The sequence below is a fragment of the Vipera berus genome (assembly GCF_964194415.1).
Source record: "Vipera berus genome assembly, chromosome: 4".
In the NCBI taxonomy this organism is placed as follows: Eukaryota; Metazoa; Chordata; class Lepidosauria; order Squamata; family Viperidae; genus Vipera; species Vipera berus.
Window position 1 is genome coordinate 12,434,027 of NC_138206.1, and position 25,772 is coordinate 12,459,798.

Sequence of the window (25,772 nt, forward strand, 5' to 3'; positions counted from 1 at the left end):
GCCTGGAGTTCGAAGGTTGACTCAGCCTTCCATCCCTCTGAGGTTGGTTAAATGAGGAGCCAGATTGTTGGGGGCAGTATGGAAATAATGCTGGCATTGTAAACAACCCAGGGAGTGCTCTAAAGCAGTATAAAGCGGTATATAAGTCTACATGCCATTGCTATCCAGGCACTCGGCAATCTGCCCCAGATTTCCAACCGTTGCAGTGTCCTGTGCTTGCAGTTTGTGAGCTACCCTGCCGATTTCCCACAAGCAAACTCAATGGGGGAAGCTAGCATGAAGTCAGAAGTTACCATTACATAATGTCCTCATTTAACAACAGTAACTGGGATCTGCAGAACTGCCATCACTAAGCAGCACAGTCATGGGACATTGAACTTTAGAACCATATTGCTTAGCAGGATAAATTCTGGTCCCAATTACTGTGGTTAAGTGAGGACCACCCGTAAAACAAACAAAGCAGTCAATCAGAATAGAGCTGGAAGGGACTTTGGAGGTCTTCTAGTCCAGCCCCCTGCTCAAGCAGGAGATCCTATATCATTTCAGACAAGTGAATGTCCAGTCTTTTCTTAAAAACCTCCAGGGATGGAGCACCCACAATTTCAGGACGGAAGCTGTTCCACTGGTTAATTGTCCTCACTGTTAGGAAGTTTCTCCGTAATTCCAGGTTGCTTCTCTCCTTGATTAGTTTCTAACCATTGTTTCTTGTCTTGCCTTTTGGTGCTTTGGAAAATAAGTTGACCCCCTCTTCTTTGTGGCAGCCTCTCAAATACTGGAATACAGAGTGTTCTGTAAGTAAAGTGACTCTTGGCATCTCTAGCCTCTTGAGAAACATGGATAGAGAGGTTTTTGCCTTTAGTGTTACAGATAGAAGGAAGTGAAACAGAGAAATATAATGTGGCAAATAAAAAAACAGACACAGCTAGCTAGATAGCAACAACTGGGTACCGGTATAGTTAAGTAATTCAAGTAAAGATCTAAGCATAAGAAGCTAAAGTCAGTTTGGTCTAGTGCAGGGGTAGGCAACCTTGGCTCTTTTATGACTTGTGGACTTCAACTCCCAGAATTCCTGAGCCAGCAGACTCGTGGACTTCAACTCCCAGAATTCCTGAGCCAGCCAGGCTGTGGAGAAAGGGAGAGGCTTCCATGCTGAGCTATGCTAGCTCAGGAATTCTGGGAGCTGAAGTCCACGAGTCATAAAAGAGCCGCTAGCTCAGGAATTCTGGGAGCTGAAGTCCACGAGTCATAAAAGAGCCAAGGTTGCCTACCCCTGGTCTAGTGTAATGGTTAAGGCACCAGATGAGAAACCAGGAGATGGAAATTCTAGTTCCAAGGACAAGCAATTTCTGTCCCAACCAATGGATCAAACACTCAGTGGATCCAAAAAAAAGAAGGCCCTGCACTTGCCAGGGGGAAAAGCTAGGAAGAAAAACAAATCTAAGAATGAGAAGCATTATACGGCTAGATCAAACCATATTGTGTGAATTGCCTTCTCCCTTAAATATGAACTACTGGCCATTTGTTCTCCAACTTCCCCAGAGTTCAATTTAGCAGCTCTGACAACTGGAGAGCTGCCATTGTAGCACTGAGACTAAAGGTTCCGGATCAAGCTGGCGGAAAACTCAAGACCCCTGGGACCATTGCTCAGATTCACAAATCCTTTCCACCCCCACCCCACCCCTTAGGGTATTTATTCAGTTTAACCTTTCAACTGTGAACAAAGGAAAATGGAACATTAGTCAGGAGCTTTTTAATTGGTTAGGTTTGTGCTGTGCTATCCTGCAAGGGGCTCTGTTACCAATTATGATTGATGAGCAGGATTGTAGCACTGTGGAAGTAAGCAGAGACAATGGAGAAAGTTGATCTTGGAGATTGGCTGAGGTCAGGGTGGGTGGATTTTAACTAAACACATTCTCTGAATTTCTAGATAGCAAAGATCAGTGAAATGCTCGTTTTTTTAAAAAAAACCCTCAAACTGCCAGTGGAAAAGAATGGAGGCTCACTCTGTATGGATAAAATAATACTGTATTTTCCGGCGTATAAGATGACTGGCCGTATAAGACGACCCCCCAACTTTTGAGGTGATTTTCATGAGTTAAAAAGTCGTCTTATACGCCGGAAAATACGGTAATAGTAGTACCAAGGGTGCTTTTTCAAAAGGCAACTGATCTTTGTTTTTCCTTGAAGATGTTGCACTTCTCATCCAAGAAACCTCTTCAGTTCTGAACTGAAGAACTTCAGAACTGAAGAAGCTTCTTGGATGAGAAGCGAAACGTCTCCCAAGGAAAAACAAAGTCCAGTTGCCTTTTGAAAATGCACTTTTGGGACAACCATGACCTGGATGACTGAGATACTCCATAGACAATAATAGTAGTAGTAGATCTGCAAAATAAGCTGACTTTGATAAAGATGGTAGGCACAGAGAAATGGTGGACAGCCCCATCCTTGGCTGAGTTCTTTCCTTCGTTCTCCTTTTGCTGAAGAATGATTGTAGCATAGCTTCTCTTATTTGGAATTTAATGTGCACACTTTATGAGATACCGAGTTCATTGCAGTCCAGAATTTTTGTAGCTGCCTTCCAGGTGTCAGTTGTCTTTTGCAACCAAGACATGCCATCTAGATAAGAAATTTCGCTCTGTGTCTGTGGGAAGTATGACAGGGCACCAAGTAATATCAGATGCTTCCTGATGTTATTGCATAAGTTTTACAGATTACACACACAGCCTCACTTTGTCATTGTGACAGCTTCAGTGAGAGACCTGCATCTATGTCTAGCTTTGTTATCCAGGCCTTTGATGCAGGTGTTTGTGGACATCCTTGTGTAACTCCTGCTTTGGAAGATCTATGTGTGAACGCTTGCCGTGGTGGCGCAGTGGTTAGAATGCAGTATTGCAATCTAATTCTGCTGACTGACTGCAATTCTGCAGTTCGATTCACCGACTCAAGGTTGGCTTGGCCTTTCATCTTTCCAAGGTTGGTAAAATGAGGACCCAGATTGTTAGGGGCAATAGGCTGACTCTGTAAACTGCTTAGAGAAGGCTGTAAAGCACTGTGAAGCGGTATATAAGTCTAAGCGCCATTGCTACTGCTATTGCTTGCTCAGCCCCGACATCACTGTGTGACCTTGAATAAGTAAAGCTGTTCTGTTCTACCAGACTTTCGGCCAAGATTTCTTCCTACAACACTTGGAAAAGTTGAGTATTAACCTTTCAAACTGGAAATCTGTGATGAACTTCTGGTTTGTCTATCTCAGAGTTGGCCCCCTTTTGATGGCTGAGGGTTCAACAAAACATTTCAGGGGTAATGATGTGGAATAGCAGGCATATCACACTTTTCAAACACATGAGTCAAGGCAAGAGTTTTTTTCAGGCATTTTCTTGCCTTTTTAAAATCTGTATTGTTATTTTCATGTATCCTCCTCCCAATCAGTAAATATCTCGCCAAAAAATTCTTGGTCATTAAATTCAGCAGGACAGTTTGAGCTCTACTTTTAGGCTTCAAAACAAAGTAGATTGGACACCAAAGATATTCCTAAAGCCTTAGCTTGCTGCCTTCTTCCCACTAAGCACAATATAATCTTCTTCATCAGCAGTTCCCAAAAGTCAAGCAGTTTCCCTCTCTCGTACTATCTACAAATTTCTTCTCACTTTTTAATCCTGTAAATAACCAGGCACCTTCCATTTCTATGTTTTGTGTTCAGCCAATTTCTTCTTAACACCAGATACAGTATTATCTTTCCCACCACCCAGCCTGCCTTCTGACATTTATTTTATTTTTATTTTTTTTAAAAGGATGGCGAGCTGTTACTAAATCCCTTGAGAATTCATTGGCCTTTGCCAGTCCAACTGAATTAATAAAAAGGGAAAGGAGAAAATGACAGGTGCCATTCAGAAACCTCTTTTCCAGTGGAACAGGATTGTCCTACAGCTGGCCATTGAAGTGAATGGGATGGCTTCAGTTCCTCAGCCGGGAAGAAGATAAATAGGGGTTGTCAGACTTGCGTTTCCTGTTTATTCCAAGTTGTTGTCTCCAAAACACAGCAGCGTTGTGCACCCAAAGCAAAGAATAATAAAGGCTGTGTCATACGGCTTTCCAAGATGGATGGAAACATCCCTATCCCACTGAAACATCTGTTTGCCCTCATTAAACAGAGACCATTCCATGCCAAGCTTGAGTCATGCGGTGCATTTAGATTGAAACCACAGCAAGCAGACCTCAGGACTTTTTTTTTTACTAGAGAGTAGTAAGGCTGTGATTTTAAAAAATACATAAATTCCATATCCACAGTAAATGCAGAAAGTAATAAATGTGTACGTAGGTAGTCCTGCAACTGAAAATTACAAGTGAGCCCAAAATTTATGTTGCTAAGCGAGACAGTTATTCAGTGCATTTTGCCCCATTTTATGACCTTTCTTGCCACGGTTGTTAAGGGAATCACTGCAGCGGTTCAGTTAGTAAGTGAATCTGTCTCCCCCATTGACATTGCTTGTCAGGAGGTCACAAATGGCGATCAAATGACCCTGGGACATTGCAACTGTGATAAATATGAACCAGTTGGCAAGTATCCGAATGTTGACCAAGTAACCGTGGGGATTCTGGAACAGTCGTAAGTGTGAAATACAGTCATGAGTCACTTTTTCAGTTCTGTTTAACTTTGAACGGTCACTAAATGAAGTGTTGCAAGTTGAGAACTACTGTACCGTTCTGAGAGCAAACCAGCTGATCAGCTCTTGAAAACATCCCATGCATGATGCAATAAGGCTTCTCAGTACTGGCGCTCTCAGAAGTCATATAGAGTCTGGGTCAGGGGTCTTCAAACTTGGCCCTTTTATGTCTTGTGGACTTCAACTCCCAGAATTCCTCAGCCAACCTGCCTGGCTGAGGAATTCTGGGAGTTGACGTCCACAAGTCACAAAAGGGCCAAGTTTTTGAAGTCCCCTGGTCTAGGGAGATTTTTGCTTCTGAGTAAACAGGCAGCGAATTTGAGGACAAATCTAATTTAAACAGCTTGTTTAGGACTGTTAGCGGATTCCAAGTCCAACTCCTTTCATTGCTACTAATTCAGATTTACACTGTTTTGCAGTTGCTAAAGCAGGTTAGATGAGGCTCTGCAAGCAGTGCATGTTCAAGATTCTGCCTTCCCCGAGGGAACTGATTCATTCAGGTCTATTTTTGTTTTGTTCCCCCCCCCCAAGGAGAACTTTATTCAGTGTGAAAGTGAGACCTTTTCAGACTCCCAAAGTTCTCTCTGTCTGCTGTTCTTGCTGCCATTTGCACATAATGAACAATTGATTTTAAGTCTGGATGTAAGGGCAGTCTCAGAACTGCAAGCAAAACAAGAGGGAGAGAGAGAAGGTTAGGTCACACTTAAAAATTTGTTATCTGGTGTGGCCACACAGTTCCTTTTTTGCAAAAAACAGGGCCATCGTTATGGGCTCATCCCAGAGGTAAACTTCGTACTCCGCTGATGTGACCCTGGCACAGGCAAAATTGCACCGTATTAAGAATATCTTGTGAAAGAAGTGCATTAGCCAAAGAGCTCACAGGATGGAGGTCTGTTGTTTCTGCCGAACAAATCTGCATGTACAAGCGTAGACAAGCAAGGGACTTAACATTTCTCTTGCCATTTAGAATCTGGCACCCAGCTTGATGTGGGATTCAGCTCATTTCCTTGCTGCTTTTCAGCCCACTCAGCCCGACATGAAAAGATGCTTTATTTTCTGATAGCAGGAAAAGAGAACCCTCTTTGCAGCATTATAAAGCTTTTTTTGCCCGGAAAAGAATTATCTCTTGCCACTTACCTCTTTCTACAGGATTAAGCGTTTGGGCGGAAGGACGCATGTGATCTTAAATAGCTTGCAAGAGTTGTTGTTTTCAGAAAAGTGGCTGTAATCAGGGAAATAATATCAAGACCCAGAATGTGAATTAATATAATGAATACATTTTAATGAAATGTGAAAAATAAAATATCCTCAGTCTGGTAGTAGTGAGGCAGATGCAGCATGGAAACCTCTCCCTTTCTCCTCAGCATGGCTGGCTCAGGAATTCTGGGAGTTGAAGTCCACGAGTCATAAAAGAGCCAAGGTTGCCTATCCTAGCCCTAAACCGGGGGTAGGCAACCTTGGCTCTTTTATGACTCGTGGACTTCAACTCCCAGAATTCCTCAGCCAGCATGGTATCCTTCTGGACCGGCTTTGGGACTTCGGAGTGGGCAGCACTGTATTGTGTGGGTTCTCCTTCTTCCTCCAGGGTTGATTCCAGTCAGTGAGGATAGGTGGGAAAGATCCAGCCCCCAGCCCCTAATCTGTGGGTGCCTCAGGGCTTGGTTCTCTCTCCTTTGCTATTTAACATCTATGTGAGATTGCTGGGTGGAGTCATCTGATAGTTTGGAGTGAGGTTTCCTCAATATGCTGATGGTGCTATTGTGAATGTCCTGCCTAGTGGCTGGATGAGCGAGCCACAGTGGACTTTGACTCATGTGAGTCTCTTGGGGCCCTCCTGTGACAGGATTCTTCCACCTTTGGGATGAGGTCACTGCCCCAGACAGATCTCATGCATAAACTGGGGGTCCTCCTGGTCTTAGGACTCCTGCTAGAGGAGTAGGTGGCAGCTGAGGCTAGGAGGACCTTCGCACACCTTCAGGTGATGTGCCAGTTTTACACCCATTCCCGGACCAGGAGGTCATTGATTCAGCTTACAGTCATTCATGCCCTTCTGACCTCTCATTTGGATGATTGCAGTGTGCTCTCATTGCCCTTGAAAAGCATGCAGAAGCTTCAACTGGTGCAAAATTTGGCTGCTTGGGTAAGAGCACTATTGCATGAGCTGCATTGGTTGTGTGTTTCTGGATGTAATTCAAGGTGATGGTTGTCGCCTTTAAACTCTTCATGGCTTATTGGCTGGGATACCTGATGTCTTCTCCCAGTGGTTTCAAACCATCCAATTCAGTTCAGCTTGATCATGTCAGCCAAGGCGTGTCAACCGACAGGGAATGGAAGACACTCTTTCTCCATAGCCCCTGCCCTTTGGAACATTCTCCCTTCAGAGTTGAGGATGTCCCCAACCCTGTTGGCCTTTTGTAAGGCCTTGTAGACCTGGGCTTCTATGTGGGTCTGTCGGCCCAAGAATGTGAAGGGCCCGTTTCCTGGCTATAGTGTCATCTATGATGACATTATTTTTCTCACTGTCATACAGTGTGTATTAGAATGTCAGAATAGAATAGAGCTGGAAGGAACCTTGGAGGTCTTCTAGTCCAGCCCCCTGCTCAAGCAGGAGAACTTATACCATTTCAGATAAGTGACTGTCTAGCCTCTTCTTAAAAACCTCCAGTGATGGAGCGCCCACAATATCTGGAGGCAAGCTGTTCCACCGGTTAATCGTCCTCACTGTTAGGAAGTTTCTCCTTAATTCCAGGTTGCTTCTCTCTTTGATATATTTAATTTTGTAGCATTTTCTGACTGTCCTAATTGTTTTATGATTGCTTGCCACCCAGTGTCACTTGTTTGAGATGAGTGGCTATAGAAAATAAATAAATGGAGATGGACGGATTGATGGATGGGTGGGTGGACAGATGGGCAATGTGGAGGAACACAGTTAGCGAAAGTGCACCTGTAATCAAACCAAGATGACCAAAAGATACAGCTTCATTCTTTATATCTCTTTTCCCATGAAGTTACATAGTATTTAGCAGTGATTGGAGTTGAGAGCCTTGTTTATCTCTCTTTTATAAATCTGGGGCTCACGACAACAAATAATGTTATCAGTTTGAAATTGAATAGCTTCACATGCTGTACTTAAGGCTTCTCTGATATGAGTCTGGCAAACAAGTCTCTTGAATAAATTATTTGGAAACTGTAGAGCAAGTATTTATACATTGTCAAGCTTTGTATATGCATAGCAGCCTGTTGCTGATGTTCATCATAGTCTGCAGTCAACTTTAATACTAAAATATCAAATGTCACCCAGCTGCATTTGTTTTAGAAAAAGCTTACCAGGGTGAAAGCTAAGATGTATTTAGCCTGAACATGGGCCCACTGCTTTCATTTTGATTATTAAGATATAAATTCTAGAAAATTACTACATGGGCATACCGCTACATTAATTTCCAAGATCAGAAACTGTACATTATTTAAAACCTTTGCAGTCTGAGGATTTCTAAAGTATGGTGTTTTTTTTTCTACTGGCCGAGCATTGGGATCATGAGCCTCTGCCCCACAACGAGCACATTGTGTAAGCTACAACATTCCACTGAGATCAATTTGTCTGTTTGTTTTTTCGTTGCCAAAGCCATTCTGTCATTTTGAGGCTCAAAAGGCTGTTCTGTAAATACAACCATGCATGAACCATTTACTTAACGAACTCTTGAGTTGAGTAAGTAGACCACTGAATTAAAAGGAGTGGGGGAGGATAATTAATGGGAATGTTGCTTAGTGCACTCTGAACACTTATTAGATTTACCTCTAAGGAAAAGCGGTGGCCCCTGTATAAAGTGTGGAAAATTCATTTCAACAAGAGATGTAAAATCGTACAACTGCTTACTGTGCTCTTGGGAGAACTTAGACTTGAAATGGGTGGGATGTTTTCACTCGCTTCAGCATTTTATTAGACGTTTTCCCATTCTCTTCTGCCTTCGTAGAAAAAGAATTATTCCCTTTTCACAGGTGTTCCTAAAATCCATGGAATCCTTAATGCTAATGAATCAGTAAATTAGCATGTTCCCATCACTGGGATTAATAATGGGTCAGATTCTGGAAAAGGAGAAGTACCTTCTCTGTTACATGTTCACCGTGAGATCTTTGACCAGCTCCAAATTTAATCCTGTTGTAAATTCAGTTTATGACCCATCCATTCTCTAAAGCATTCCAATAATAATGTAACCTTCCTCATTCTCTTCCCCCCCCTTCTGATTCTTTGAACAGCTCTCTCATTTTGCTCACAAAACTTAACTTGGTATTTGAATCAATAGGGGTGACATGATAGCAGTGTTCCAATATCTCAGGGGCTGCCACAAAGAAGAGGGAGTCAAGCTATTCTCCAAAGCACCTGAAGGCAGGACAGGAAGCAACGGATGGAAACTAACCAAAGAGAGAAGCAACCTAGAACTAAGGAGGAATTTCCTGACAGAACAGTTAATAAGGGGAATGGCTCGCCTTCAGAAATTGTGGGCAACACTGGAGGCTTACAACAAGCTGAAGCATAAACTAACCAATGAGGGTAGTGTGCTAAGCCACAAAGAAACAAAGCAAAGTTAGAAATAACCGTGTTAGGTATATACAAGTGCAGGTGTTTTATTATTTATTTATTAGATGTTCATCCCATCTTTATTACTTTATAAGAAACTCAAGTTGACAAACATGCATAATATTCCTTCCTCCTGCTGTTTTGTTTTTGGGTCCTTTGCACACCTGGAAAATATGGAACTGCTTAGGCTGAGAAAACATGATGCTTCTGAAGAGCATCCCTCAGTTAATTTCATGTCTGAACGTAGATTTAAATCTGGGTCTTCCCAGTTTACACTTATTTATGGGATGTTTGAGGTTATTGTATATGACATGGTTTCTCTCCATTTTCCATTATTATTATTGCAGTAGCAGTTCCTTGCACCCAGGTGTGAATCCTCTGCCAGTTCAGTGCTTTACATCATTAAAACCTACCATGCAGGAAAAAAAAACCCCAAATGTATGATGCACAAATGATCACCAGAGATAGCAGTGAGCATCATAATGGCAAAGAGAAAAGACTAGCATTTTGTTAATTTATTAACTCTAGGAACTCACAGAAAGTTTTACAGCAGATTATTCAAAACTGCAGTATTTTGACCTTTTAAACTTTCTCTGTGTGTTTTATTCCTGTGTTTTAAAGTGTTTATTTTTCTTGGGGATTTGCACATTCCTTTTATGTAGTTGAACATGTCTAACTTTTGTAAGATGTGCCGATTTGGTGTGGGGGTGTTCAGACTTGAGGTAAACAAGAACGAGAGATTTGAGACGGTATAATGCTGATTGTTTGAGCTTTAAAGCTTTTGAAAAAGTCAGACTTTTTTTTTAAGTAGGCCTTGTATATTGTAATGTAAGCAGAACATAAGAAAAAAAAATTCCAGTAGATTTTTTTTTAACATGAAACATCTTAATATTTGCAGTCGGGATTCTTGTATTTTAAAAAATGCACAGAAAAAATGAATTAATTAGAATGCTTTTAAGACACCAGTGCCGCTTATTATGTTAGCAGAAAAGTTAATTAATCACCAGAGAACTGGATTTATAAGCAGGCAGGTATATGACTAGGGGAAACAAAAGACCTAAGTCACAAATTGCCATGCACACGCAGAGCACATACATTACACTTCTTTTAACCTTAAAATATTTAAACCACATTGCACAAACAGGTGATTTTACATGCAACAACATTTCCCAAACCATTACATTCCAGAAGTGTTGAGCTAGTAACTCCCAGAACTAAATAATATAGACATTAAACAATCTTGAATTCTGCTTGTGATTTACACTATGGCATGCAAAAGCCAAATTTGAGGCCATCATTGTGGTCACAGGTCCAAATAGAAGGTCGAACAAGCTCTCTTTGAGATGCCTATGGTGAAAATCAAACCAGAATATGTCCATTGAAAGTAACAATTGTATGTTTGCAGACAGGGAAATGTAACTGTGGGATCCTTGGTGTTCTCTGAGATTGGTTGTTTTCTTGCCGACATTTCATTACCAAACTAGGTAACATCGTCAGTGCTAGAAGGAAAGGGGGTTTTTCCATTATTTTTGTATAGTAATAATAATAATAATAATAATAATAATAATAATAATAATAATAATAATAATAATAATAATAATAATAATAAGAATAAGAAGAAGAAGAAGAAGAAGAAGAAGAAGAAGAAGAAGAAGAAGAAGAAGAAGAAGAAGAAGAAGTTGGAAGGGACCTTGGAGGTCATCTAGTCCAACCCCCTGCTAAGGCAGGAAACCCTATTACCATTTCAGACAAATGGCTATCCAGTCTCTTCTTAAAAACTTCCAGTGTTGGAGCATTCACCACCTCTGTAGGCAGGTTGTTCCACTGGTTAATTGTTCTAACTGTCAGGAAGTTTCTCCTTAGTTCTAGGTTGCTTCTCTCCTTGACTAGTTTCCATCCGTTGCTTCTTGTCCTGCCTTCAGGTGCTTTGGAGAATAGCTTGACTCCCTCTTCTTTGTGGCAGCCCCTGAGATATTGGAACACTGCTATCATGTCACCCCTCACCCTTCTCTTCATTAAACTACACATACCCAATTCCAGCAACCGTTCCTTATATGTTTTAGCCTCCAGTCCCCCAGTCATCTTTGTTGCAGCTTGCCTTGTCAAATGTTGGTGGGAGTGTTCATGGTGGTTGCTTAATTAGGCTGTGGTTTTCTGATAGTTTGTCTGCTTTGATTGCTCCTTGATTTGGAGGCGTTAAAACCTCTGCTCATAGAGAAATGTAACTTTTAGCATCAAGTCCCAAAGGTGCTTTTTCCAAAAGGCAACCAGACTTCCTTGGGGTTTTTCCCCCCTTGAAGACATTTCCCTTCTCATTCAAGAAGCTTCTTCAGTTCACAGAAAGACTTCACTTCTGTGAAAGCATAAGGCGGGGGGGCGGGTGGAAGAGAGACCCAAGAAAATTCAGTTGCCTTTTGGGGGAAAAAGCACCTTTGGATGATTGAGACTCTCCATAGACGTTTAGCATCAAGGCATAAATAAGTACTGGGAACATGAATGAATATGGATCAAAATCATTATTTCCTGTAAATGCCAGCATTGGAAATAGCTCCATTGTAGAAAATGGGAAAGACAAGCGTTCTGACTTGATTTTTGTACCTTGTAATTTAATGATGTGGAAAAGTAATATCACTGTCTTCAGTCACACTTCTAGGGTAATAGTGAGCTGATTAGCTTCATCTTTTCCTTGCTGGCTTTTTCCTCTTGTATAAATTTACTTTAATTGCCGGCCTTATCTGGAAACTGCTCTTTAAACGACCTCTTGTTAGGTCTACTTAAAGATCATGTGTCTTTGTGTGTTTGGCAGGCTCTGGAAATCAGCACTCAACTCACACACATACACCCACCCACCCCCAAACAAGCAGTGAAACGAATACAGAAACAGCACCATCAAAAGGGGAGGGGGAGGTGATCTCCATTAGCACATCCTGCTACACTCCCTTGATTGCATAATCAACAGCTAATGAAATTGTCCTGGTAACCAGAGTGAGGCAGGGTTTTGAAGCACATCCCCCCCACCAGACTGAAGTGGAAAGAGAATTGTGCCACTGTGACGGGAAGCCTATTGATTATTCGCTGTTTGAATCTGATTATGCTCAAGAGGAGTAAAACAAGGACACCGTCTCCAAACTTGACTCACGTGACTGACTGTCGTTTGCATAGAAAGGTGCCGCTGGGAGGCATTGCGAGAAATGCAGGTGTCTCGACATGTCGTCAAGATGAGATCAAGAGGATGCAGACTATAATTAGCTAAGGCATTTTCAGTAGGCCAGGGTACGGTTGTCAGCGTGGCATGTTGCCTTGTCTGGCCTATGGAAACATTCTTCAGAATTGTAAAGGAGCTTGAGAAGCATCAAGAAGATAGGTGGCAAGAGAGAACAATGCTCTTACTTCTTTAGTAGTCCCAACAGAAGAGAATGTTTGTAGCTCAGGAGTTGAACTGCGGAGTCTTCGCTGCTCTCTGAGCTTGGTTGCTTTTTTGCAGAGGTTTCATTACCAAACTAGGTAACGTCATCAGTCCTAGTAGGAAGTGGGGTTTGCAGTCCTTTATATATCTAGTATAAGGGCCGCGGTGGCTCAGTGGGTTAGAACGCTGAGCTTATCGATCAGAAGGTCGGCAGTTTGGCGGGTCGAATCCCGAGTGCCGCGTAACAGAGTGAGCGCCTGTTACTCGTCCCAGCTTCTGCCAACCTAGCAGTTCGAAAGCACGTAAAAATGCAAGTAGAAAAATAGGGACCACTCCGGTGGGAAGGTAACAGTGTTCCGTGCGCCTTTGGCGTCTAGTCATGCCGGCCACATGACCACGGAGATGTCCTCGGACAAGCGCTGGCTCTTCGGCTTTGAAATGGAGATGAGCACCAGCCGCTAGAGTTGGAAACGACTAGCACGCATGTGCGGGGGAACCTTTACCTTTACCTATATATCTAGTGGCTTGCCACTGTTGGTGAGAGTGGTCTCAGTGATTCCTTGATTTACTGTTTGTTTGGCAGTTCTTCGATTGGGGTTAATCTTGGTATTAATCTTTGCTCATCTGAGTGTTGATTGCTGGTAAGAAGGTATTTTGGTCTTTTTTTGTTTCCTGTTTGGCTTTTGGATTGTTTCTTATGAATGGTATGTACTTGTTTATGTGCCTTTTGATGGCTGAATTGTCTGAGCACTTCGGTTTACAGGAATTCACTAGCTTGGTCTAGGACAGGGGTAGGCAACCTTGGCTCTTTTATGACTCGTGGACCTCAACTGGCTGGCTCAGGAATTCTGGGAGTTGAAGTCCCCGAGTCATAAAAGAGCCAAGGTTGCCTACCCCTGGTCTAGGATGCTCACCGTGTCCCAGTTAAAATTATGGCTGAGTTTTAACTTTAGCAGTTGTATTAAAGACCAGGTTTTCATTAATGAAGGCAAATTATAATCTGCATCCTCCTGACTTCATCTTGACAACATGTTAGATAGGGTTTTCAGCTCTGGGCTATCTTTAAAGGACAATGTCTGAATGAACAGAAATAGAGAGAGAGGAAACATAAGGTAGAACTGCTCACTTGCAGAAGAGAATATTGAACGGGGAAGTCTTTTGAGATGGTTCTGGTATGGCATAGTGCAGGCAGAACTCATGATCTAGGGCAGAGGTAGGCAACCTTGGCTCTTTTATGACTCATGGACTTCAACTCCCAGAATTGCTGAGCCAGCCATGCTGAAGTCCATGAGTCATAAAAGAGCCAAGGTTGCCTACTCCTGGATTTTGGATGATCCACACACCATTTGTTGTACCAGCTTTATTCTTTCTTCCCCTACATGAGTTGTGGTCTCCTACTTTCTGTTACCTGTGAATCATCTTAGCTGAAATTACACTGGCACCTATGTTGGCAAGAATGATCATGGTTAGTTGGTGCACGTATATCCTTGATCATAGCTCAACAAGGAAAATCCATGCAAGAGAGGTAGGGGAGAAAGAATAAGCAATGAAACCTAACCAGAGAGGTTCCCGTTGAGTCCCTAGCATGTCAAATTTGCTAATTGTGTTTACATAGGACCACATTACATCTTCTTTGATTTTAGGGGAGAAGAATCTAAGAGAGGGCAGAAGGCTACTTTTACAAGTGAAGATGAGTAACATCTGCATCATGTTTGAATCAGTGCAGGTAGTTCTCAACTGATGATGCCAATGGGGACCAGAATTTCCATTGTCCAGCAAGCAATTGCTAAGCCAGTTGTGTCCAATGTTGTAACTCTTTTGCCATGATTGTTAAGCACATCACTTAAGTTGTTAAATACAATCAGGTGGTCACTGAGCAAATCCAGCTTCTCTCATTGTCTTTGTTTGCTGGGAAAGTCACAAAGCTTTCACATACCTCTGGGACCCTGCAACGGTTGTAACTACATGTCGGTCGGTTTTCATCATGTGATGGTGCAGGGACTGGTTGTAAGTAACTTTTTTTCAGTGCCGTTGTAACTTTGAACAGTCACTAAACAAATGGTTGTAAGTCAGAGGCTACCTGTGTCTGGATTAAAATGTGGCTTAAATATGCGAAGGTAACGGATTCCCCTATCTGGTCGTGTCCGACTCTGGGGAATGGTGCTCATCTCCGTTTCTTAGCTGAGGGAACCAACGTTGTCTGAAGATGCTTCCGTGGTCGGGTGGCTGGAATGTTGTTACCTTCCCACCAAAGGGGTACCTATTTATCTACTTGCATTTCTATGCTTTCACTGCTAGGTTGTCAGGAGCTGAAGCAAATAATAGGAGCTCACCCAGTGGTGGGATTCAGCCGGTTCGCACCACTTCGGCAGAACCGGTAGCTAATTTTTTTGTCGCCCAGGCCCAGAATGGACTTCCGGAAGCGGCACCCACACAGAGAACCGGTTGTTCATATATTTGAATCCCACCACTCAGCTCACCCCGTCAGTCAGGGCTCGGGTCTTGAACCCGGGCTGTCAGCTTTCCAGCTGGCAAGCTCAGGGTCTTTCATTGCTAAGCCACCCCACGTCCCCCTGCTTTAAATGGGACAGCTCTTAGAAATTTTTGGCTTTTTTTCCCCTCAAATCTGATTTTGAATTTTCAACCACCTTCTCACCCGCCCTCCCCCCCCCAGTCCATGACAGATCACAGAACTAACAAGGATCAGCGTTAATTCTTTGGCTTAAGCTGAGGTCATTCGGAGAAACCTTTAGAATGTCTTAATATCCTGCCTGCAGCAATGTTTCTCTCTCTCTCTCTTTCTCTCTCTCCCTCTCTCTGTCTCTCCCTCTCCCTCTCTCCCTCTCTCCCTCAACAGGAGGAAACCCCAAAGGGAAGTTTGCCCTTGGCCTGGTTCAGAATGAATGGAAGGTGTACGTCAAGAGACCTCTGGATCGAGAAGAACAGGATGTCTACCTGCTGAACATTACAGCCACCGATGGACTGTTTGTAACCCAGAGTGCAGTGGAAGTGATTGTCACAGATGTGAACGACAACAGCCCTGTCTGTGATCAGGTTAGTTGGCAGCTTTCTCAACGGGATGTAAATTAAGATAGATTAGACAAAGGGATATATTAAAACTGAAGAAATATTTTTTTTGAACAGATTACATATCGTGTTTCTAATGACAGCTATCTGGAGATTATTTATTTATTTTATTTATTTATTAATTGGTTTTATATACCGCCCTATTCCCAAAGGACTCAGGGCAGTTTACAGGGCAAAGTTAAAAAACAATATAAGTTAAAATAGAGTTAAAATAAAATTAAATAACAATTAATAGCCCAAAAAGTTAAAAATTTAAAACCCCTCAGTCCAGGCCAGATAAATCAAATAAACAGGTTTTTAGGTCCCGGTGAAACGAACGAAGGTCGGGGGCAGTACGGAGATCCACAGGCAGATCATTCCATAGGGCAGGTGCACCCACAGAGAACGCCCTTCCCCTGGGGATCACCCGCCAGCACTCACTGACCGGCGGCACCCTAAGGAGGCCCTCCCTGTGGGAGCACACAGGACGATGGGAAATTGATGCTGGCAGCAGGTGCTCCCTAAGATAATCCGGACCCATGCCAGACGGGTCCATGCGATCTAAAAATGGATAATGAAGGGGGCGCCGGGGTTGAGTAGCACTTCCAAACCAACTGCTGTGCACATGGCATAGGAAAAAGAGGAGTGAGGTAGCAGTGAGGAATGAAGACTGATACTCTGTACAGAAAACAATAGCAATAGCACTTAGACCTCTATACAGCTAGAGAGTGCTTTACAGCAGGGGTCCCCAACCCCCATCCATGGACCACTAGTGGGCCGCAGCATGCCAGCAACGGGTCCGCACAAACAAGCAAAGCCCCATCCGTGGGATGCAGGCAGCACACAAAACCACACCCCCTCCAGTCCACGGAAAAATCTCTCTCCACGTAACTGGTCCCTGGTGCCCAAAAGGTTGGGGACCTCTGCTTTACAGCACTCTCTAACCCAGGGGTAGGCAACCTTGGCTCTTTTATGATTTGTGGACTTCAACTCCCAGAATTCCTGAGCCACCATGCTGGCTCAGGAATTCTGGGAGTTGAAGTCCACGAGTCATAAAAGAGCCAAGGTTGCCTATCCCTGCTCTAACCAGTTTTTCAGAAGTCAGCATATTGCCCCCAACAAAACAGAGTCAGCATATTGTCCTCATTTTACCAACCTTTGAAGGATAGAAGGCCGAGTCAACCTTGAGCCAGTCAGGATCAAAGCCCTGGCAGTGGGCAGAGTCAGCCTGCAGTGCTGCATTCTAACCACTGTATCGCCACGGCTCTTCACCTCTTTCAAAAGAGATGAAAACCAAAGTAAATTCTGAAAGTAAATGTATTTACCTGTCAGACGTAGTGATAGTCATCTTTTCCTAAGGCAAGATGAGTGTCAGGAGTGTTTAGTTAACCTGGGGGCTGTAGATGTGAGAGGCCTTTGGTGCTCTCTGAACGTGGTTGTTGTTTTGCAAACATGTCATTACCCAAACTCAATAATACCATCAGTGCATTGTAGTGCACAATGCACAGTGATGGTAGAAGTGCTTAACCGAATCTCAACAAAGAGGATATGGTTATTTAGCCCATCTACCTTTCCACTGGCACATTCGAAGGAATCCCTCAAATTACTGTCAGCCAAATTTGTTGCATCCCCATGCAGCAAAACTGTCACAACACACAAAGTTCACAAAGCACGTTCTCCAATTTGATGCCCTCCCAAAGTGCCGACCTACAATTCTTGCCGTTGTCAGACTCAGCCTGAGAACCACAACTGGTGTACCAGATGAAGCTGTGTAAAGGCCTTCCTAGCCCCATCTGCCCTCTGCTTATCAAACAGGAGCTCTGAGACCAAGAAGATCCCAAATTGTGCATCCCATCCCTTACATGGGGAAGTTCCACTTCATCCAAGCTCAAGGGTGGAATATTCCTTGATTTGGACAGTCCGAACACTCCAAGCTGGTAGGATTGAGTAGGATCCAAACTCATCAGCTTCCAGACACTGGGACAGAACCTCGACAGAGCCAGCCCAGAGTCAAAAGATACAACTGGGTAACATGAGCTGTGTTGGCACAGTGGTTAAAATGCAGTACTGCTGGCTACTTCTGTTGGCTGCTGGCTGCTTGTGGCCTTCCATCCTTCCGAGGTTGGTAAAATGAGGACCCAGATTGTTGGAGCCAATATGCTGACTCTGTAAACCGCTTAGAGAGGGCTGTAAAGCATTATGAAGCGGCATATAAGTCTTAAGTGCTATTGCTAAGTGCTATCACCCTACTGATGATACCAAACGTAAAATCAGCAAATGATCTCTACAATTACAGATAGTCCTCGGCTTATGACCATATTGGAGCCTGCCCACCACGGTCATAACTCAATCATTTTTGTGGTGATTGTTAAGCAAACCAGAAATAAATGCCAGTTTGGGGCAAAACCATCATAAAGTGTAGTCACGTGATCTTTGGACACTGTCAGAGTCCATAAATGTGGCCCAGTTGTGAGTACAGTCACATGTTCATGAGGTGTGTGTATGTGGGGGGAAAATCCTCATAACTTAGAATACAGGTCATAAGTACCTCCTAAGTAGATCTGTTGGAACTTCAAACAGTCGTTCAGTGATCAGTCATAAGTCGCGGACTATCTGTACTACTTGTATCAAAACAGTGAAGTGCCATCCCCTTAACTTGGCTTCTGCCCTTCTTATTTTGCTTTACCTCTCACCCCTTCCTATCCAAATCAATGTTCGCACGAAAGGAGGAGACCACACTTGTACAACATCCTTACAGTGTGTTTAAATTACACCAAAGGTGTGAACAGGCATTCCTTCATATGGTTGTCCACATCCATGTCTTTCCATATGGCTGGATCCTTCCTTTGAGAATGCTGAGCAATAGAACACACACCCACCCCCACGTTATTCATTCTTTCATAAATGTTACTTATTTTTTTAATAATAAATGTTATGATTCGTATTTTGCCGCAGTCAAATAGCCAACATGGTGAATCGAGAACATTGGAATTTTAATTGATCCTCATTTGTCAGTCTAAATTGGAATAACTGTTCTTTTTTTCTTTTTTCTTTTGGTCTTAAGGTTACATATATGGCAATATTTCCTGAGGACATCCCTCCCAACAAAATCATCCTTAAAATGGGTGCGCAGGATGTAGACATTGGATCCAATGGTGAAATTCGCTATTCTTTATATGGCTCTGGAAACGGCAAGTTTCTTTTGGACCCCGAAAGTGGTAAGAAGTGGATGAATTTTTACACGGATGATTTCTTTGTTTACAGTTGAAATTAAAGCTATTTAGGAAGCCTGCCGATTTCTCTCCCTCAGTCCCCGGGTACCTCCTTCACATGGCTACCAAAATCTACTGGCTGCTTCCAACATTTTACTTATTTAGAAGTTGCCTAGTGGTTCTAAAAATAGATCTTACAGAGGAGATCAGCATTTGTCCAGTAGGATAGGATAGGATAGAACAGGACAGGACAGGACAGGACAGGACATACAGTAGAATAACAGAGTTGGAAGGGACCTTGGAGTCATCCAGTCCAACCCCCTGCTCAAGTAGGAGACCTTATACTAGAGGTCCCCAACCTTTTGGGCACCAGGGACCAGTTCATTGGAGACCGGACACTGCGTGGTTTTGCAGACTGGACACTGAGTGGTTTTGTGTGCTGCCTGCATCCCACGGATGGGGCTTTGTTTGTGCGGACTGGTTGCTGGCATGCCACAGACTGGTACTGGTCCAAGGACCGGGGGTTGGGGACCCGTGTCCTATACCATTTCAGACAAATGGGTGTCAAATCTTTTCTCCAGTGAAGGAGTACTCACAACTTCTGAAGGCAAGCTGTTCCACAAGTTAACTGTCCTCACTCTTAGGAAATTTCTCCTTAATTCTAGGTTGATTTTCTCCTTGTTTAGTTTCCATCCATTGCTTCTTGTCTTGCCTTCTGGTGCTTTGGAAAATAAGTTGACCCCTTCAAAACTATTTAGGAATGGGGTGGAGTGGAATGGAATGGAATGGAATGGAGATCGGGATCAGAACTGAACAGGATGCTTCACTTCATTTGGCCAAGTGTGATTAGACACGCAAGGAATTTGTCAGCGGTGCAGAAGCTCTCAGATGCTTCTTAAGATGCACCTTTTCCTTCCTTTTCCTATATGAAGCTCCTTTCTCTGTTTTAAGGACCTTAACCCCAAAATGAGCCTGTGGCAATTGTTTTTCACCTGTTTGCTGGTCTGATTGGCCACATGCATGACTAACCACCATCTACGATTATTCTTCTGCCTGAGTGAAGCCTGTGTGTTACTTCCAGTCTAGAGCTGTATGCCTATCCATTAGAACCATGCATTAAAAATGCACTTTTTCCCCCCCTATGAGGTCTCTTTCAGCTTAATGAAAGAAATATAGCTTGCAAAGTTGCCTTGAAAGGAAGAGAGAATTTTTCTAGCAGGAGGGGTAGTGCCTTGGCACTTATTTAATGATGAAGTGGCCAAACGTTCTCTTGAGTGTCTAATCTTCCACTACACAATCATCTCTTCAAGCAGCTTACCACTTTTCCGCCTCCTGACAATTCATTTCCTCTATGGCAGTACACGTTCCTCCATCTCAAGTTGCTTATCAAAGCTACGTAGGTGGTGGTTTTTTTTAACAGTTTTGGAGGCGATGCGAGGAGGGGTTGCGATGAAAAGGGGGACATTCTGATCATTTAGCAGCAGCAGCAGCAGCTGGTGATGTCAGTGATAGGAAAGTGCAGATTAGGTAAGGTTGGCCCACTTGCGTTCAGAGATCCAGGGTGTGCCATGAGGGAGACATCATTTTGGTGAAGAGCATGTAGCGTCTGTGAACATTAATCATGTTGAATTTTTAAAAATGGAAAACGTTAAAAATGATAATGCCGTAAGTGGTCCATTGACAATGGATTAGATCAGGGGTAGGCAACCTTGGCTCTTTTATGACTCGTAGACTTCAACTCCCAGAATTCCTGAGCCAGCCATGCTGGCTCAGGAATTCTGGGAGTTGAAGTCCACAAGTCATAAAAGAGCCAAGGTTGCCTACCCCTGGATTAGATATTGAATGTAGGTCAGACTTCCCTGGTTTGGTCCCACTGCAGGTCCATTGAGAAAGAGTCAAATTCCCAGATTCTTTCCCATAAAATTCCAGGAAGAAGTAATTTTTGTCCCTGGCTGATAGTGAGCAGAGGGTTTTAAAATCCACACATCTTCAAGTTGCCAACGTTGAGAAACACTGGCTTAACATGCTGTCCTGTTCACACAACACAGTAGTTCAGGGTCCAAGCCATTTTAAGATAAAATTACCTTGTAATTTTAAGATAAATTACTTTTTTAAAAAAACCAAAATAATGGTGTTAGTAATAAAATAATGATACTGTAACGACAATCCCATTTATTTTTTCCTTGTTTTCCTTTTCTTTTTTCCCTTGAATTTGTTTTAGGGGAGCTCAAAACCTTGGCTCCGTTAGACCGTGAAAAGACCCCTGTCTACAATCTGATTGCCCGAGCAACTGATGGGGGAGGAAAGTTCTGTCAATCAAAAATCCATCTAGTATTGGAAGATGTCAATGATAATCCTCCACTGTTTTCTTCTGACCACTACACTGCCTGTGTCTATGAGAACACCGCCACCAAAGCCTTGTTGACCAGAGTTCAGGCCAATGACCCCGATGTAGGTGAGTATAGGACACGAAAAGGAAATCTGATTGGAAGCGTGTAAATAGAACTTGGTAAGGGGGTAGCCTTTATTTTTCTTGTAATTTATGCATTGTCTTTTAGCCAAAGTTGTAAAAGTCAGAAATAGCACAAGAACCTAAAGTTCTCTGGATCCGGTCCCCAAACCCAAAGCTCAAGTGTTGGTTGAATAGTGTCACAGTGTCACAGTTAGGTCTAGCGATGAAGTCCCCAAACTAGAGACCAGGAGACTGTAAATTCTAGTCCCACCTAAAGCAGGAAAGCCAGCTTGGTGACTTTGGGCCAATCACCAGGAGACTGTGAGTTCTAGTTCTGTCTTAAGCATGAAAGCTGGCTGGGTGATTTTGGGCAAATTACCAGGAGACTGAGTTCTAATCCTACCTTAGAGTGAAAGCCAGCTGAATGACTTTGGGCCAGTCGTTCTATCTCAGCCTAAGCCATCTCACTGTTGTGGGGAAAGTAGGAATATTGCAAATGTTCACAACCTTGAGTCATTTATAGAAATAATAGCGGTTTAAAATATTTTATTTGAAAATTTTAAATACATTCTTAAAAAATGAGATCCAGTTTGGTGCTGTGGTTAGGGAATCGGGCTAAAAACTGGAAGAATGTGAGCTGCAATCCCACCTTAGGCACAAATCCAGCTGGGTGATCTTGGGCCAGACACTTTGTCTCGGCCCTAGGAAGCAGCCAATGGCAAACCACTTCTGAAAAACCTTGCAAAGTAAACTGCAAGGAGTTATCCAAGGCAGCCTCCAAGAATTGGACACAACTGAATAGAAAGGGGGGAGGGGGGAGACAAAATAGGAGAAAGTCCACGGTATGAACTGCAGTCAAAGGTTACCAAGCAGAGAAGTGTTGTAAGGGATACATTTTTGCCAACAATTTCTGGAATCCTTATAAGTATCAGAAATGGCCAAGCTGAGCCCGATGGATGGGGTCAAACACATCATAAGTCACGAGTCCCTGCATGCCCACAAGAGATCTAAGTCCAGCCCATTTAGAATGCCTGTCTTATCTCCCACTCATTTCCCTGGACCGTTAGTTGGTCAGATTCTTGTAGAGACCTTGCAATAAATCTGTATATTCATTTGAACTCCATAAATCTCCTGATTTCCCCAGTGCTTGCGCAAAATTGCGCAAAATTGCAGCACAGCCTCAGGGGAAACTTTTTATTAGTGTGCCCTGGCTGTGATTTTGGAAGCCTTTTATATAAAATATCTGTCAACTGCAACTTGGTCATCTCATAAACTTTGTAAGGTAAATGCCATGCAATTCACTTGTCTCTGGAGGCCTTTTGCTACCAAAAGACAAATTCTAGGCAGGGTTGAATTGATGCAAAAGTTCATCCCGTTGCAAAGTCTAGTCATTACAGGATGTCTGTTTGATTTGCCACAGAATTCAAAAAGTCTCCTAAATAAAAATAGGATTCAGCCTTGGAATCATATCTGTCTTTAGAAGTTTGAAAGCAAAGTGTGGAAATTCAACTGAACCTCTTATTGCTCATGCTGAGAAGAAAATGCGGCTCAAAACATTGGAATTTGCATTTTGCGTTTGAATTTGAAAATGCAGCTCAAAATTTGAACACAAACCGATTTTCGTGCTTTCCCCTTCCTGCCATTCTCTCCTTTTGTGGCCGCTTAATGTCAGAAATAGGTGGCTCAGTGGGTTAGGACGCTGAGCTTGTCAATCAGAAGGTCGGCAGTTTGGCGGGTCGAATCCCGAGTGCCACGTAACAGAGTGAGCGCCTGTTACCCGTCCCAGCTTCTGCCAACCTAGCAGTTCGAAAGCACGTAAAAATGCAAGTAGCAAAATAGGGACCACTACGGTGGGAAGGTAACAGTGCTCCGTGCGCCTTTGGCGTCTAGTCATGCCAGCCACATGACCACGGAGACGTCCTCGGAGAAGGACTGGCTCTTCGGCTTTGAAACGGAGATGAGCACCGGCCCCTAGAGTCGAAAACGACTAGCACGCATGTGCGGGGGAACCTTTACCTTTACCTTTTTTAATGTCAGAAATAAGAGAACCCAGCAATGAGAAAGAGAAACAAAGAGCCAGCAGATTTTATAGTTAATGATGAATAAGCTCAGATTTCATTTTCTAACTTTTTGACTTGTAGTTAGCTATTAAGGTCAAATGCAAACACAGGATGCCGGTAATAAAACATGACAGTATTGATATGTGAAAATTAAAAGAAAGATCTCTTGATTCAGCAGCCTGTTAATACAGCTATAAATCCTTCCGTACTGAAGACATGCGGCCTTCTCTCCATGCGTAGTCATCTTTTGTGAGCATGCTGTTTGCACAATGATACCTGCTTTAAAGGTGTATTTTTGTGGGAAGACAGTAGGAAGGGCGTAGAATGAAGAGGGAGGCCGTTAAGGGTTTGCACAGTTCTGTGTTTTGCTTGCTCCGAGGGTGTTTCCAAGCCTAAGTCCAGGATACTATGAACATTTCCAGAAAGAGCACGTTCCAGGAAAAAAATTGAATAATCTGATTAACACCAGCAAATAAAAAAGTTATGCATAACTAGAGAGACGGGCTTCTAATTAGTATAGGTGTTTATCAAATGCTCGGTAGATGTTTTGAAAATCTGAAACGTGGTGATATTCTTCAATTTCATGTTTAATTTTTTTTGTACAGTACAACAACCTTTCCTTCCCCTTCATTCCTCTCCTTCCCTTTTCCTCCTCCCATCCTTTCTTTTTTTTCTCCTTCCTCCCTCCCTCTCCTTCCCTTTCTTCCCTTTCTCTCCCCTCTCCCTCCCTTCCCTTTCTCTCTTCCTTCCTTCCTTCCTTCCTTCCTTCCTTCCTTCCTTCCTTCCTTCCTTCCTTCCTTCCTTCCTTCCTTCTCCTACCACAATCAAAACTCTTGACAGATGCTACACAAATTGATCACAATGGTCTCATATGAAACATTGGTGTTAGATCCTCCTGGAAAGGGAATTAGCCATGCCTACCAACAGCACAATGAGAGGTGAACATACTGTACTGTAGACCTGACCGCAACTCAAGTTTTACTTTTCATTTTACTCCACCGGTGGCACTGCGTTTGCCACTTCTAATCTTAGATGTCCTTGGTAAACCAAGGAAGTAACTAGGATCAGCCAAGCAACAAAGCTTCCCAAGAATTTTGCCAGTTCTCCAGGTTTTGCCAATATAGCTCACTAGGCATTTGATGGAACTACTTACCACAGGGGTCCCCAACCCCCCCGGTCCATGGACCAGAACCTGTCCGCGGCATGTCAGCAACTGGGCCACAGAAAAAAACTTTCTTCGTGGCACCGGTCTCTGGTGCCCAAAAGGTTGGGGCCACTGACTTACCAGATTCCCCCCCCCAAAAAACCCACTTCCCAAATGCCTGCCTTTTAGGTCCCGTAGACACCTGAGACACATAATCTAATTCTAATGGGACTACTCGCCTATAGAAATGCTAGGCAGTAGTCAGTTTCATCTGAACCAAGGCCTGGGATAATGGACATCCTCTCTGTATCCAGATGCCACAATGATAACAAAAATGCAATGTAGTGCGTGACCATCTGTGTTCTGGGCCAGAAACTATCTGGAACAACTACGGATTGTTAGACGTAGCACAAACCTTTGCAGTCATTGATCAGAGTTGGTTTCCTGGACTTTCTCAAAGTCTGGCCCCAAGGTGTGGAGATTACAATCCCCCTACTTCAAAAGGCAGGAGATGCTAACAAACAGCGACTAGGACAAAGCCAGTAGCTTCCATGGCTGAGGATACCATTGGATCTTGTTCTCCCTGATCTTTGTCCAACAGCCTAATCATCTCACTTGTTTTGCCATTGCAGTGCAACAAGATCTAAAGAATCTGATGAGTATAAATAAAAACGAGTCAAAGAAAATAGGTATATTCAAGGTTTCACCATTTCCAGTAGATAATGTTTCCCAAATGGAGCTTTTTGTGGAGGTAGCTGTTCTTAGGGGGAAGATTAGTCTAATTGTGAAAATTTCATTTATTTATTTTTCTTCCTTCTCCTTAGGCTTTTTAGTTGTGCACTGGGGGAAATGAAGGCATATTCATTAAGTAAAGCAGCAACTAATCACACAATACACCCCTGAGAAAATGACCATAAAAGCTGTCATAATCTGCAAGAGCTGAACAATATGTTCTTGAATTTGGAGTTGTAGCCTTACACCAGACATGTCAAACACAAGGCCCGGGGGCCGGATCCGGCCCACGAAGTGGTTTCATGTGGCCCGTGAAGCCATCCTGGAAACAGTGAGGGAACGGCCCCCACTGCCTTGGCCCTGGCCCAGAGACCCTCCTCCTGCCAGAGACCCTCAGATCTGTCCAACTCCTGCCCAGGCCCCCATAGGCACCCTTGATGCGAACGATGTAGAGCTGGCC

General features: G+C 43.3%; 1 protein-coding gene across 1 annotated transcript in view; it reads left to right on the forward strand.

Annotated features, from left to right (window-relative positions):
- FAT3 (FAT atypical cadherin 3) overlaps positions 1-25,772 on the forward strand; it is a gene marked incomplete at both ends in the record, with an annotated part of 425,634 nt that overhangs the window by 293,375 nt on the left and 106,487 nt on the right. The window contains 3 exons of the mRNA XM_081327912.1: positions 15,504-15,700; positions 18,777-18,930; positions 21,146-21,379. Of these exons, the coding sequence (XP_081184038.1) occupies positions 15,504-15,700; positions 18,777-18,930; positions 21,146-21,379 (585 nt within the window). The remainder of the gene's footprint in view (positions 1-15,503; positions 15,701-18,776; positions 18,931-21,145; positions 21,380-25,772) is intronic.